Source organism: Arvicola amphibius, chromosome 3 (assembly GCF_903992535.2).
Source record: "Arvicola amphibius chromosome 3, mArvAmp1.2, whole genome shotgun sequence".
Taxonomy (NCBI): Eukaryota; Metazoa; Chordata; class Mammalia; order Rodentia; family Cricetidae; genus Arvicola; species Arvicola amphibius.
The window spans coordinates 179,926,852-179,940,835 of record NC_052049.1 but is presented as its reverse complement, the minus strand read 5'-3'; the positions used below and the strand labels follow the sequence as shown (position 1 = coordinate 179,940,835).

General features: G+C 49.3%; 1 protein-coding gene across 1 annotated transcript in view; it reads left to right on the top strand.

The window, feature by feature from the left end:
- The window catches only part of Trim71 (tripartite motif containing 71), a 46,119-nt gene extending 32,371 nt beyond the window's left edge, over window positions 1-13,748 (top strand). The window contains exons 2-4 of the mRNA XM_038324458.1: window positions 3,337-3,504; window positions 9,640-9,774; window positions 12,297-13,748. Of these exons, the coding sequence (XP_038180386.1) occupies window positions 3,337-3,504; window positions 9,640-9,774; window positions 12,297-13,748 (1,755 nt within the window). The remainder of the gene's footprint in view (window positions 1-3,336; window positions 3,505-9,639; window positions 9,775-12,296) is intronic.
- The last annotated feature ends 236 nt before the right edge of the window (window positions 13,749-13,984 follow it).

The window sequence follows — 13,984 nt, the reverse complement described above, 5'->3', positions numbered from 1 at the left end:
TTTTTTTTAAGTAAAACAATAAACAGTGGTTGTTACTGGGCCTAAGCTAAGGCGTCTTGACAAACTTGAAACCACGTGGTGATCGCCGCTGCCCTTCCCCCTTTCTCACTGATTCACTGATGTGGGTTGCTGTATTTGGAACTATTGCCCGCGTTTCCCCAACGTGTCCCCGGATGTGTGTGTCCCAGCTGGTGCTGGATGGAGGTGGGGGGGGGAGGGAGAAAGCAATACACACAGTATCTTGTTCACCAACAAAGCATTTTCTTTCAGAAGGTACCCTGGCCAGCCTGCCTACCTTGTGTTGTTATTTATTTATTTTTCTTTGGCCTCCCCCCCACCCCCTGCTCCTTTCCTGCTGGGCCCGCATTCCTGGGTCTTTGTCTCTGCTTGGTATTTTAGAAATTTTGGGAGAGGAAGGCCGGGAGGGGTGGGACGTTCTAGAAGCTGGGGGCAGGGAAGGGGGTGGTCACTGGGAGGGTCAGAGGTCAGGCCAGCTCCATTTAGCTAGAGCAGCCAGATTGTCGCCAGGCCTGAGGGGGCGTGTCCATGCATCTGCCAGGGTAGCCCTAAACAGCCCTAAAAGAAGGCCCTGGAATTCTTGCCACTAGGGGACTCCACTTCTCTTCCTGCTCCCTAGTAGGGGCTGTCACTTTTGAGGTCACTGGTTCCTCTACCTAGCCCAGTCTATTCCTGTTTTTTCCTTAAACATTGGCTCCAATGATCCCCCCCAAGTATATTTTTAAACTATATTTATTTTATTTTATTTTGTTTTGTTTTATTTTTTTAGAGGCAGGCTATGTGGAGAGCAGGATTAACTTGGTGGAGTCTGATCTCTTCTCCAGTGTGGGTCCTGGGAACAGACTCAGGTTGTCAGGCTTGGCAGCAGGCCTTTAGCCCAGAGTCATCTCCTCAGCCCCAAGTCTATTCCTTTAATCCTCTGACTGTTGAAAGTTTCCCAGTGCTATTTCTTCCCTGTTGATCGTGTGTCTTTAGTTCTAAAACTCTGCCTCCCCCTTCTTGGAAATGGCAGGTGAGTAAACCTGGAAGGCTCCCAAATTTCAACTCCCGCTCCTAACTAGAAGACTTAAAAATTGACCTTGTTTCACGGTCTTTTGAAGTTGCAGTTTATTTGTTATAAACATGCCGAGGCTGTCCGGTGCATCTGTGGATTCCACTTGACTGCCGCTGCCCCTCCCCGCCCCAGCTTGTCTACCCTGGCTCACCCTGGCTCCTTGGACGCGCTCCCATTCACTTGGGATAGGATTCCGGGCCACGTTTTACTGGGACTCCCTTGTCTCACTGGGTGCTTTTGGGCTCTTTGCGTTTATTCTCCTGACACCACTGTGGGTTCTGACCGGGATTTCTCTTCCCTAGAGTCCTTCCAGGCTTCTTCTGTAAGGCTTCCGGGGGCGGGGGGGGGGCAGGGGTCTCTTAGGCCTGGCATTGCATAAGCCCTGTTGTAGGGCTGACAAGCCTAAAGGCCTGGGAGTTTCTTAACATGCGGACGATTGCAGCCGCAGCCCAGTTTCTTATCTCAGCCCAGAATTACTTGAAAGCCCCTTGCTTCCTGTTGTCCAGCTCCCAGACAGGCTGGTTCCTGGGATTTTGAAGGTTGGAAAAGGTCTCCAGAGGGACCTCCCCAGACCCCATTTGTTTCTCAGATTAGAAGCTCAAGCACGGCAGAGGAAGCCGCAGGGCAGGTGGTCCAGGCTCAGAAGCCGGAGGTGCCTCCCTCTTGTGGTGGAGAGCCCTGTAGACTGGCCGCTTGCTTTCACTCACCTCTGGGGAAAGAAAGCGAGGGTGCTTTGGTCAGTCTACATAGCCACCCCAGAGCTGCTTGGCGAAGAAGGGGGAAGACCTTAGCCCATTCCGTTTTAATTTAAAAGGCACCTTCTGGTGGGAGGTTTTCACACTTCACTTAGAGGGGAGTGAGCAGATCCTTTATGCTCTCGGCAGATGGAGTCTAGGAGAGGAATGCATGCAGCAGGAAAGCCCAACCCAGCAGAACTTTCACACCACACTGCAGCCTGCAAGGGAGGGACTGCTCCCGGTTATTCAGCTCAGCTTCTTTTGGTTGGCCATTTAGAAGTTCTCTTGGATTTTTAGATTAGCCAACAAGGAGAAACCAGGTCGTGTCTGGAGGGTTAGCTTGCTTAAATTACCGCATCGCTGCCTGGTTATAGCCTACTGTGTTGGTTAAAAAGTGACCCCAAGTGATCACAGTCACGTTTCATTGTTCAGACTCCACTTAAGAGCCAATCCATTCCTCTATGAGATTAAGAAGAATATCTTGGGGTACAGGCATGTTTCACCCCACCAGGCACCTTGGGGGTGGGGGGGTCAAATGGGCACGGGAGACAGCAGCCACTCACTGTGGTTCTTTCTCAGCCCCAGACCTTCTAGCTTTAAAAGCTGTCTCCCAGCCTTTCCTGGATTCAGGGTCCAAATTAGAGCCTGGCCCCTTCCGGGATCCGGACAAGATGGAGTGTTTTGTCATGTGTTTGGGTAGCCAGCCGTTGCTTGACTTGGAGTGTGCCCGCTGTGTGGTCTCCACACCACCTCCTGTCTTCACGTGGAGATTTAAGTGTGTTGCTGCGTGTGGCAAAGAATGCAGCTTACGCATTGATTCCTTGTGTCGCGTGTCAGCTTCCCCCACCCCCAACTGCTCTTGAAATCAACCCAGCGGACGATCACAGAGGGAGGAGAATGGCTGGTCTCCATGCCGAGCCCTCTCCTGAGAGCCTCTTGCCTGTCAGCAGGTGAAGGCTGTCCAGGGCTTCTCTTCACCCAAGCACTCGGACTCTTAGGGAACACTGATCCCCTGGCCTGGCTGCCTCCCACGTTCAACTGCTTGGAATAATTTGTCAGGGGGAAGAAAGCCAAGAGGCAGGCTGATGTTAACGTTCGTCCTGTAGCTCGCTGGAGTGCTCGGGAGACAGACAAGTGCTGGCCATCCTGGCTGAGGGCTTAGAAGAGGGGCATATACTACCTCTTGATCTTGCTTCACGTACAGGAGTAGCTACAAAAGCCCCATTCTTTTGTCACTCAGACTTTTAACCACAGACAAGAGATTCATAGAACCTTCCATATCATTCTGTTGAGACACAGGGAGCCCTCTTCTTCCCCACCCATATGCCAGTAGGGCTACCCTGTACGTTCCCCAACTTTGCGGTCAGGCACTTGGGTGGGGACTCCCCTCTGGTCTGAGGCAATAGGCATCAAGTGTGCACTCACGGCAGTCTTGTCTGTCTTGATGAGGGAGGGGGCGCGCCATGTTTGGAAGAGGATTGTTTGAATCTAGAGTCCCGTGTTCACACTTGTGTTTCTGGTCCTCAGGTTCTGCATCTGTACTGCGACACCTGCTCTGTTCCCATCTGCAGAGAGTGCACGCTGGGCCGCCACGGGGGTCACAGCTTCGCCTACCTCCAGGATGCCCTCCAGGACTCGCGGGCACTCACCATCCAGCTGCTGGCTGATGCCCAGCAGGGCCGCCAAGCTATCCAGGTCAGTTGTCCACTCAAACCTCCCCTGTCCCCCTGGAGTGCAGGTTGCACTAGAGAGCCGAAGGGACTCTAGTGTGTGACACCCAAGCAACCAAGGTCTCTGGAGGGCTCCTAACAGGATGGCAGGTGCATGGTTAGCTTTGCCGAGGTTTGGACTGCCGACTGTGCGCCCGATGCTCTTTAGGCACAGGTATTTGATACACAGATTTACAAGAGTCTTGAACTGTCCCTGGGTCATAAAGCCCTTGTGATTTAAACGCTTGTCCTTGAATTCCCATCATTCCTTTTATGGTTGGGGAGGGACGTGTGACATTTTGACAACTGTCTAAGTTCTACATTGTAAGCAGTGGTGTATTATACATAGCTGATTGATGTTAATTCTTCCTGTCTATTGTTCTACATGACAAGCATTTAGGAAATTATGACACGTTTTCCATGAATATGAGTTTGAAAGACTAGAAACACTGCTACATTTCCAGCAAAAATTGTATAAAAAATGTTTTAAGTCATCTTGTGTGATTTGAGAGCGCCCTGTTGACAATTTGGCAGGGGTTTGATTCACCTCACTCCTGCAGAGTTGCGTTACAGGTGTGCATGGTCACCCCTGACTGAGTTTGCAGGTCTCCCTGTTAATCTTTCAGCAGCCAACAGGTTTGTGTGTGTGGCATCCGCGTCGTCTTTTCTGATTGATTAGATTTTTTTTTCACTCTCCCGATGTTTAAATACGGGTTAAAGAACATATTTCTGGAATGACAATTCCCGCCACCAGAAATGGTATTTTTTTCTCAGTCTGTTTTTGAAGAGATTTTTATTTCCCGTGTGTTTGTCTCTGTGTGCAGTGCTCTTGGAAGCCAGAAGAGGGCGTCAGGTTGCTCCTGGAGCTGGGAGTTCCAGGTGGTTAAAAGCTGTCCAGTAGACACTGGGAACCGAACCTGGGTTCTCCGTGAGAGTAGCCGGTGCTGTTCATGATGAACTCCCTCCATCTTTTAAAATGCCTGTGCATCTGAGGGGCCTTGTGTCTCTTAACCTGGAACTCTAGAATTCCAGGCAAGCCTTGGCCACAGGAGGCTACATCTCAAGCCTCAAAACAAAACACTTGTATAGTGTCCCCACCCTCCTTGCTTCTTAAGTTAGTGTATCTCTTTTGTTCTGGTTTGTGCTGACCTGCTTGTGTCTCCACAGATAAATGCCAAGTGTCTTCTTTTGTACTTACTGTTACAGTTAGAATTCCCTAGGAACTGTTTTACTTACTATGACCTTCCTGGCCACTGCTTCTGACCTGGGACTAAGAGAGCTGCAGAGAGCTGCTGCGTTTTGGGTGGGTGTGGGTGTGAGTGGGTGGGTGTTGTAGGGGGTGATGATGACACAATGTGACCCCTTTCTGGGTCCAGCCCAATGTAGGCATCTGTCTGCCACCCCGCTCCCCTCCCCAGCTGCCACATGATCTCCTACTTTCTGAAGTGTTTGTATGATCTATATACCCGCTTTCTGCTTTTGGTGCTTGTTTTAAAAATGAGACAGGGTCTTCCTGTGGACCCTGACTGTTCCAGACCTTGATTTATTGGGTCAGGCTGGCTTTGTTCTCGGGGTTCTCCTGCCTCTATTCAAATGCTGGGATTTAGTGGATGCCACCATATCCCACTCTCCGGTTTCTACCCATAGAGACTGAGAGCACCCAGGCAGACCAATGAACTTGATAGAACTAATGTTGTGTATTGTTTGTGCTTTGTGGGCCCAACCACTCTGGGGAGAGAAATGAGTTGTCAAGATTGGATGGACAGGCCAGGCGGTGGTGGCTCACGTCTTTAATCCTAACAGTTGGGAGGCAGAGGCAAACAATCTCTGAGTCCAAGACCAGCTTGTTTTTATAAGAGTTAGTTCCAGAACAGCTAGACTGTTACACCAGAGAAATGATCTCTCTCAAAAACAAAACCAAACAAAAAAAGATTGGATGGATGGAGAGGTTGCAGAGATAGAAGGTGGCTCAGTGGTTAAACCCAAGTTTCATTTGCAGGGCCCACATGACAGCTCAGAGCCATCCATAACTTCTGTTTCTGGGACGTGCCACATGGTACATACACACAAATAGGAAAACAGTCACACACAATTAACTAAGAAGTCTAAGCTTAAAAAAATGTGTTGTCCCCTTAAAGGAGTGATTAAAACAAAGAAATCTCATTTCTGTAGATGATTGTGTTCTAGTGAAGAGAAAAGAACAGAGGTTTAGCATTTTGTGTGCTGCTCAGTTGTATAAGCACCAGTCTGAAGCGTAGGCCACAGGACCAGGTTGGTAGTCCATGTCAGTGTTGGACTGGAGATCAAACCATTTGACATTAAAAAAAAAAACCTTTAATTGTTTAAAAATAAAATTTGAAAAATTATTCTGCATACGGGTGTTTTGAATGTGTCTTGTGAGTGCCTGGGTCACATGAGGTGAGCAGTCTGTGAAGAGTGGGCGGTAGGAGCGTATTGTTTCCAGTCTGAGAGTCTTAGGTGTGCATTCGAGGTTCCCACGTGGCCAGTGTGACTAGTTCCTGGCTGTACCCTGGAAACAGGTTTGGTCCCAGCCTACCGCACGTGCAGTGGTTGCCACACAGGAGTTGGCTGACGTGCACTGTTGCCCTGTTAGGGCCTCTCGTCTTTTCTGCTCTGAGGTTAGCTCTGTTGCCGTCTAACAGTTGAAAAAGGGTTGCTCTTTTAGAAGATCCAAGTTAAGTCCCTCTCACCGGGTCAAAATTGTCTGTAACTCCAGCTCCAGGCCTCCTGGTCTCTGGGCACTCCCTACACATGGTCCACAGGCATGCATGCAGACAAACAAGTGCTCACATAACTAAAATAAAAACATGTTTTTAAAATAAGGAAAATGTAGCTGGGTGGCGGCGGCGGCGGTGCATGCCTTTAATCCCAGCACTCGGGAGGCAGAGGCAGGCGGATCTCTGTGAGTTTGAGGCCGGCCTGGTCTATAAGAGCTAGTTTCAGGACAGGCTCCAAAGTTACAGAGAAAACCCTGTCTTGAAAAAGAAAGGGAAGGAAGGAAGGAAGGAAGGAAAGAAATAAGGAAAGAAATAAGGAAATAAGGAAATGTTCCGTGGAGTTGAGCTTTGGCATGGAGATCTCTCTAAGCTAAAAGACTTGACACCTGAGCCCCTTTTTTCCCTGTTATTTTCCTGGCCCCATTCCAGCGCCCTGCAGACCCAGCCCCTGCTGGAGTGTGTTCAGGACAGACCATTGCACGTCTACACAGAGTCAGGAGTGCTGTGACCCTTGCTCAAATGCTGTGCACTTGTTCTGGTGTCATAAAAACTTTATATCCCTCTACCTGATGGAAGATAGGTATCTTCCAGCACATCTGGATGATACCTAAACAGGTCTTTGAGGACATGTAGGACATACAAGTGGATCACAAATAAGTTAAATTTGTCAAAAGAGGGCACACTTGCCCACCCAACAGGGAAAAAATGGTCATCACTCCCACATTCCACTGGTCCCTGCTTGGCAAGGGAATCCGTTTATCCCGTAAGATGACATTTGCATAGTATGTTGACTAGTTTTGTGTCCGCTTAAAAAGGGATAAACTCTGTCAGTTTAAGAAGGACGGTGGTGCCGGGCGGTGGTGGCGCACGCCTTTAATCCCAGCACTCGGGAGGCAGAGGCAGGCGGATCTCTGAGTTCGAGGCCAGCCTGGTCTACAAGAGCTAGCTCCAGGACAGGCTCTAGAAACTACAGGGAAATCCTGTCTCGAAAAACCAAAATAAAATAAAAGAGATAAGCTCAACTGAGAAAATACCCCCACCAGACTGGCCTGTGTCCCCATTAATAAAGATGGTGAGTGTCATATAGATGGTATCTCGTTAACAAAAGTAAGCTCATGATAGATGTTTAAAATATTAGTTTATTAAACAGACGTTTGGTATATTTTATTAGGTAATTGTATGTGGGGACAGCAAGGACCTCCATGTTCACGTTGAGATCAGAGAACTTGGTGGGGTTCTCCTGTCACCCCTGGTGGGGGGGGTCCCAGGTTGAGTGTATGTTGTCAGCCTGCAAAAAGCATCTTTAAAGCCAGCTGAGCTAACTTGTTGGCCCTCAGTTGCACATTTAGAGAGTGCTTTGTCTTCCCTGCTTGCTCGCTTCTCCTGCTTCCTCCTCCTCTTCCTCCTTGTCCTTCCTTGTTCTTGTTCCAGGACAGTCAGAGCTGCACAGAGACCCCGTCCTGTCTTGAATTAAAATTTAAAAAACAAAATGAGTGATAGCTGGATCAGCTTGTTGGCCCTGGGTGTTAGTGACCCATCTGAACCATCTGAAAAGAGGAGGAGGAGTGTTGGTCATTCTACACTTACTGACTTCTTACTGTTTGGCTTTTTTGAGATCTGCCTGCCTCTCCCTCCACTTTCTGTTCTTAGGGATTAAAGGTTTCTGCCACTCTACCCTCTTGATGTGTGTTGCTTGGGCCGGGAAGCTTCATAACATATGTCTTGGAAAAGGGGACCCCTTGGAAGGTAACTTGCTTTAGAAATACAGACTTCATAGAGGCTAATTAGTTAAGATTAACTCTGAAGGCACTTGCACGCATGTGCTCGTACACACGTGTGTGCACAAACACATAATTAAAATAACAAAATTCCTTGTAAAAATTAAGATGGAGTGGCCAGAGAGATGACTTGGTGTTTAAGAGCACTTACTGCTTCTTTAAGAGGACCTGGGTTCAACCCCTTGCACCTGTGTGCTCTTTCACAATTATCTGTAACTCCACTTCTAGGGATCTAATGCCCCCTTCTGACTTTTTGCCAACATTAGGCACACACGTGATTCATTCACACACACACACACACACACACACACACACACACACACACACACAGGCAAAGCACTCATACATAAAAATAATTTTATATTTTGTTTCCTGAGACAGTTTCTCTGTGTCGCTTTGGAGTCTGTACTGGAACTAAGTTTTGTAGTCCAGGCTGGCCTCGAACCCACAGAGATCCATCTGCCTCCCAAATGCTGGGATTAAAGGCATGCACCACCTCACCGCAGCCCTGCCACACCTCGGTTTCTTACACATCTCTTTTATCAGCCAGGAGCTGAACCCTGAGTAACAGTGACGTTCTGCTCTCACCGTTGCTCGCTTCTCTGCATATTTTGTCTTGGTTTTCTCTCATGTTAGCCATCCACCAGGGTTCGAGAGAGGATTGGTAAATGCCTATTTAGAACTAATAGGAGCTGGGATTTGAACTTGGGTTACTTTAATAAAACACCTACCAGCTGAGGTACAGAAGGCCGCCTCCCATCTCGTATTCAGAGAGCCCTCTGCCCAAGCAGGTACTTGCCCATTGCTTCCCTGTCGTGCTGGTTGTAGGACTTGTGCTTTCTGGTTGGATCATCTGCTCTAAAAAGGGTTCCCCTGACAGTCAGGTTGAAATCCTGATTTAACTGCTCAGTGCCTCAAAGAAATCCTTGAGGCTTTTTTGAGATACTTCATGTATTATTAATGAACACACCAGGCCTCCTGGATTAATTTTTCATGAACAATATGTCTGATTTAGCCAGCTGATACACCGGGGCTTGGTCGTGTAAGATGAAGGGCCCCTGACTACAGGGTGTGATCAATGGTTTTCTTAGGTTAGATCAGGTGATACTCCCAGAGTGCGCATTGTGTTGCTTCCTGTTGGGTTAGGGGGATTACTGACAACTGATTAAATGTATGGAGAAGCCACTAACCCGCCGTCCATCCTTCCATCCTTCCCTGCCGTGTCTCCCCCTCACAGACTTCCCTGGTTTGCAAGATTTCCTTCAGGTTCAGGAAGGAAGCCCAAGAAATCTGAAGTCTGTAGAGAACCCAGAGCTGTAGATTTTTTTACCCGATGTTCCTTCCCAGCATTCGCACAGACCCAGGTGCAGTGGTTGCTCTGTTGTCAGCTTCCCATCATAGTCTGACACTCAGTGGAGGTGCCACTTCCGAGACAGAGAGACCCAGCTCTCGCCAGCAACTCTCAGTTACACCTCAGTAGGTGCCAGCAACGTCGTCCTAGCATAAGCCCCGTGGGCCTGAGGGAAGCTCGGTCCAGGGTGAGACAGGGTGTGAGAGGCGAGATTCCTTCCAGCACTTACTTAAAGGTTCTGTTTGCTTTCCCAGCTGAGCATTGAGCAGGCCCAGACGGTGGCTGAGCAGGTGGAGATGAAGGCGAAGGTGGTCCAGGCAGAGGTCAAGGCTGTGACAGCCCGCCATAAGAAGGCCCTGGAAGAGCGTGAGTGCGAGCTGTTATGGAAGGTAAGGAGGTGCACGTCTCCACCCCAGCCGGCTCCCCGAGTCTAGCCTCATTTCAGATCTGAGGCCTGGGCTCTAAGCTGGGAAGGAGGCGTCCTTGGAATGCTAGGTGTCACTCGTGTAGCAAAACAAGAAACCCTTTCAGAAGTGCCCAGTAGCCAGGATGGAGCAGGGCTCAGGTTTTCTGTTGCTTGCCCTGGAAAGGAGGCAGACAAGAGGGAGACAGTCAGAACTCTCGTCAGCAGAGGGGTGGGGGAGGAAACAGCCCTTGTTTTTGGTGTCCTGACTGGCTGGACTTCCTGACCCCGTTTGGAAAGCATCTATTTGGGAAGGAGTGTGTGTGTGTGTGTATCCATCCATTTCCTGTTGAAGTCTAGGAAGAGCTCAGTGCACATGGGTGGGCTGTCAGATAAAATCAGCTGTGAAGACTTCCACCGCCCTACCCATATAACATCTGGTTGTGTGTCCCCCCACCCAAGAAAAATGACCAGCTAAGGCTGCCTGTGGCTACCTATGGGCTGGTATTCAACCCTGATTCATGGGCTGTACTGAACACAGGGCTGCAAAACTGACTTAGAAGAGTCTTCCTCTGTTGGGTAGCTTGCTTTGACCTGGTACTATGGTAGGGATAGCATCTTAGTTCCCAAAAAAGACCCATAAAATTAAAGACTTTCATTTTTTTAAGATTTATTTATTTATTTATTATGTATACAGTGTTCTGTCTGTCTGTATGCTTGCCAGATGAGGGCACCAGATCTCATTACAGATGGTTGTAAGCCACCATGTGGTTGCTGGGAATTGAACTCAGGACCTCTGGAAGAGCAGCCAGTGCTCTTAACCCCTGAGCCATCTCTCCAGCCCCAAGACTTTCATTTTTAAAAGCTGTGTGTATGTGATTGTGGGTGCCTGTGGAGGCATAGGATCGCCGTAGACCTGGAGTTTCTGGTGAGCAGCCTGACTTGGGTGCTGGGAACCAAACTCTGGCCCAAGAACATTCTATGCTGCACCCTCAACTGCTAAGCCATCTCTCCAGCCCATTGTGGTTTTAAGCATGTGTACTGAGTGTGGCTTTGTGCCCATGAGTGTAGGTGTGTAGGGGCCAGAAGAGAAGGAAGGAGCTGGAGCTGGGGTTACAGGTGGCTGTAAGCCTCCCAACAGGGATGTCGTGTGGACTGAACTGGGGCCCTGCCCTTGTAGGTCCTAACCAGTGAGTCGTCTCTCCAGCCCCCAACCCCTTCTTAGTACAGTCATACCCTGAAATGTTGTGTCAGGATATGAGAGCTGCTTCGGCAAATCCATGTCTGGATTTCCCGATGGAAAAGACGCCTGTGGTAGTTATGGGCCCTTGTTTTGGTTCTTTCCCACCAGCTCTCTGTAGAATGTTCCTTTTCTTTTCCTTTCTTTCTTTTTTTTTTTTTTTTTTTTGAGTTGGGGGGCATCTCTGTATAGCCTCCTTGCCATCCTGGAACTCACTTGTGTAGACTCAGAGATGCACCTTCCTCTGTCTCCCAAGTGCTGGTGTCAGTGTGTCCAACCGTACAGTGGGTTTTTTTTGTTTGTTTTGTTTTGGTGGGGAGATTTGAAGATGCCATCCTGTGTACTACTAGATCATTTCTACTTACCTAGAATCCCTGTTCTTAAATATAACTTCTTGTTTGTGGATGCTTCCACCTCATCCATCTTTTTTATTGTGCTTGTGGTGTGTGTGTGTGTGTGTGTGTGTGTGTGTGTGTGTGTGTGTGTTCGTTCTATTCTCATTTCTGTTGTTGCAATAAAATACCCCGACAGGAGAGTTTATTCTGTGTTTTATAGTTCATTGTCATGGAGAAGTAAGAGCAACACGACTTGAAGAACCTAGTCACGTGATACCCATATTCCAGAGCAGAGAGTTGACTGTGTGTGACGGTGCTTTGGGTTGGGTCATCTCCAGTTAATCCAACTCAGAAGGCCCCTCATAGGCAGACAGAGGGCTAGAATGAGCTAGGCAATCCCACCATCTTCCTAGGTAATTCTGGTTTTTGACAGTTAAGAACCAGCCGGGGCTGGAGAGAGGATGGCTCATCAGTTGAGTGCCCTGGCTGCTCTTCCAGAGGACCCAGTTCAGTTATTAACCAGCACCCTCACGGCAGCTCACAACTGTTGGTAATTTCCAGTTTCAGGTGATCTGCCACTTTCACACATCATTAAAACAATCATATTTGTTTATTTTTAAATCTAGACCTCAGAAAAGTTTCATTGGCCTTTCTGAGCTTTCAGCCCAGAGAAGACCGCAAAGTCTTGATGCCAGGCCAGGCCTGTGAACTGAGTCACTTCTTGGGGTGAGGGACAACTTGCTTAGACCTGGGAACCGGGAAGATGTGAAGGCAAAAGAGCAAGGGGGAAATCCGTTCTGTTTTGTCAGAGAAAATCTATTTCTGCATAATTTAGGCTTTTGTGCCTAAATTACTCCAGGTCCAGTGTGGGTTTCTCACACATTCTCTGTGCTTGGTTCTAAGTCTGTCCTTGTTTCCTGTCTCCTTTTCCAGGTGGAGAAGATAAGGCAGGTGAAGGCTAAATCTCTATACCTGCAGGTGGAGAAGCTTCGTCAAAACCTCAATAAGCTGGATAGCACCGTCAGTGCCGTCCAGCAGGTCCTGGAAGAGGGCCGAGCCCTGGATATCCTGCTGGCCCGAGACCGGATGCTTGCCCAGCTGCAGGAGCTCAAGGCCATCCGGAGCCTCCTGCAGCCCCAAGAAGATGATCGAGTTATGTTCACACCCCCCGATCAGGCCTTGTACCTTGCTCTCAAGTCTTTTGGCTTTGTCAGCAGTGGGGCCTTTGCCCCACTCACGAAGGCCACAGGAGATGGCATTAAGCGAGCCCTTCAGGGCAAAGTAGCCTCCTTCACTGTGGTGGGCTATGACCATGATGGTGAGCCTCGCCTCTCGGGAGGTGACCTGATATCAGCTGTGGTCCTGGGCCCCGATGGCAACCTGTTTGGTGCAGAAGTGAGTGATCAGCAGAATGGGACTTACGTGGTGAGCTACAGGCCCCAGCTGGAGGGGGAGCACCTGGTATCGGTGACCCTGTGCAACCAGCATATAGAGAACAGCCCCTTCAAGGTAGTGGTCAAGTCCGGCCGCAGCTATGTGGGCATCGGGCTCCCCGGGCTGAGCTTCGGCAGCGAGGGCGACAGTGAGGGCAAGCTCTGCAGGCCCTGGGGCGTGAGTGTGGATAAGGAGGGCTACATCATCGTGGCCGACCGCAGCAATAACCGCATTCAGGTGTTCAAGCCCTGCGGCTCCTTCCACCACAAGTTTGGTACCCTAGGTTCCCGGCCTGGGCAGTTTGACCGGCCAGCTGGGGTGGCCTGTGATGCCTCCCGCAGGATCGTAGTGGCCGACAAAGACAATCACCGCATCCAGATCTTTACCTTTGAGGGCCAGTTCCTCCTCAAGTTTGGTGAGAAAGGAACCAAGAATGGGCAGTTTAACTACCCGTGGGATGTAGCAGTGAATTCTGAGGGTAAGATCCTGGTCTCAGACACCAGGAACCACCGCATCCAGCTGTTTGGGCCTGATGGGGTCTTCCTGAATAAGTATGGCTTCGAGGGGGCTCTCTGGAAGCACTTTGACTCTCCACGGGGTGTGGCTTTCAACCACGAGGGTCACTTGGTCGTCACTGATTTCAACAACCACCGGCTTCTGGTCATTCACCCTGATTGCCAATCAGCACGCTTCTTGGGCTCAGAGGGCAGCAACAATGGACAGTTCCTCCGACCACAGGGCGTAGCCGTGGACCAGGAAGGTCGAATCATTGTGGCCGATTCCAGAAATCACCGGGTGCAGATGTTTGAGGCCAATGGCAACTTCCTGTGCAAGTTCGGTGCTCAAGGCAGTGGCTTCGGACAGATGGACCGCCCCTCAGGTATCGCGGTCACCCCGGATGGATTGATCGTCGTGGTGGACTTTGGCAACAATCGAATCCTCATCTTCTAATCACATCTTCTGGGTTTCTGTGTTTAGGGTGTGCGTGTGGTGCGTGTCTCTCTCTCTCTCTCTCTCTCTCTCTCTCTCTCTCTCTCTCTCTCTCTCTCTCTCTCTCTCTCCCCCCCCTTTCTTGAATAACAAAGAAGAAATTGTCTCAGGGATATTTCTTTTTCTCCCCTTTTTTATTTTTTTATTTTTATTTTTTTAAAAAACAGAAGTACAACATAGCTTAAGTCCTACCTCAT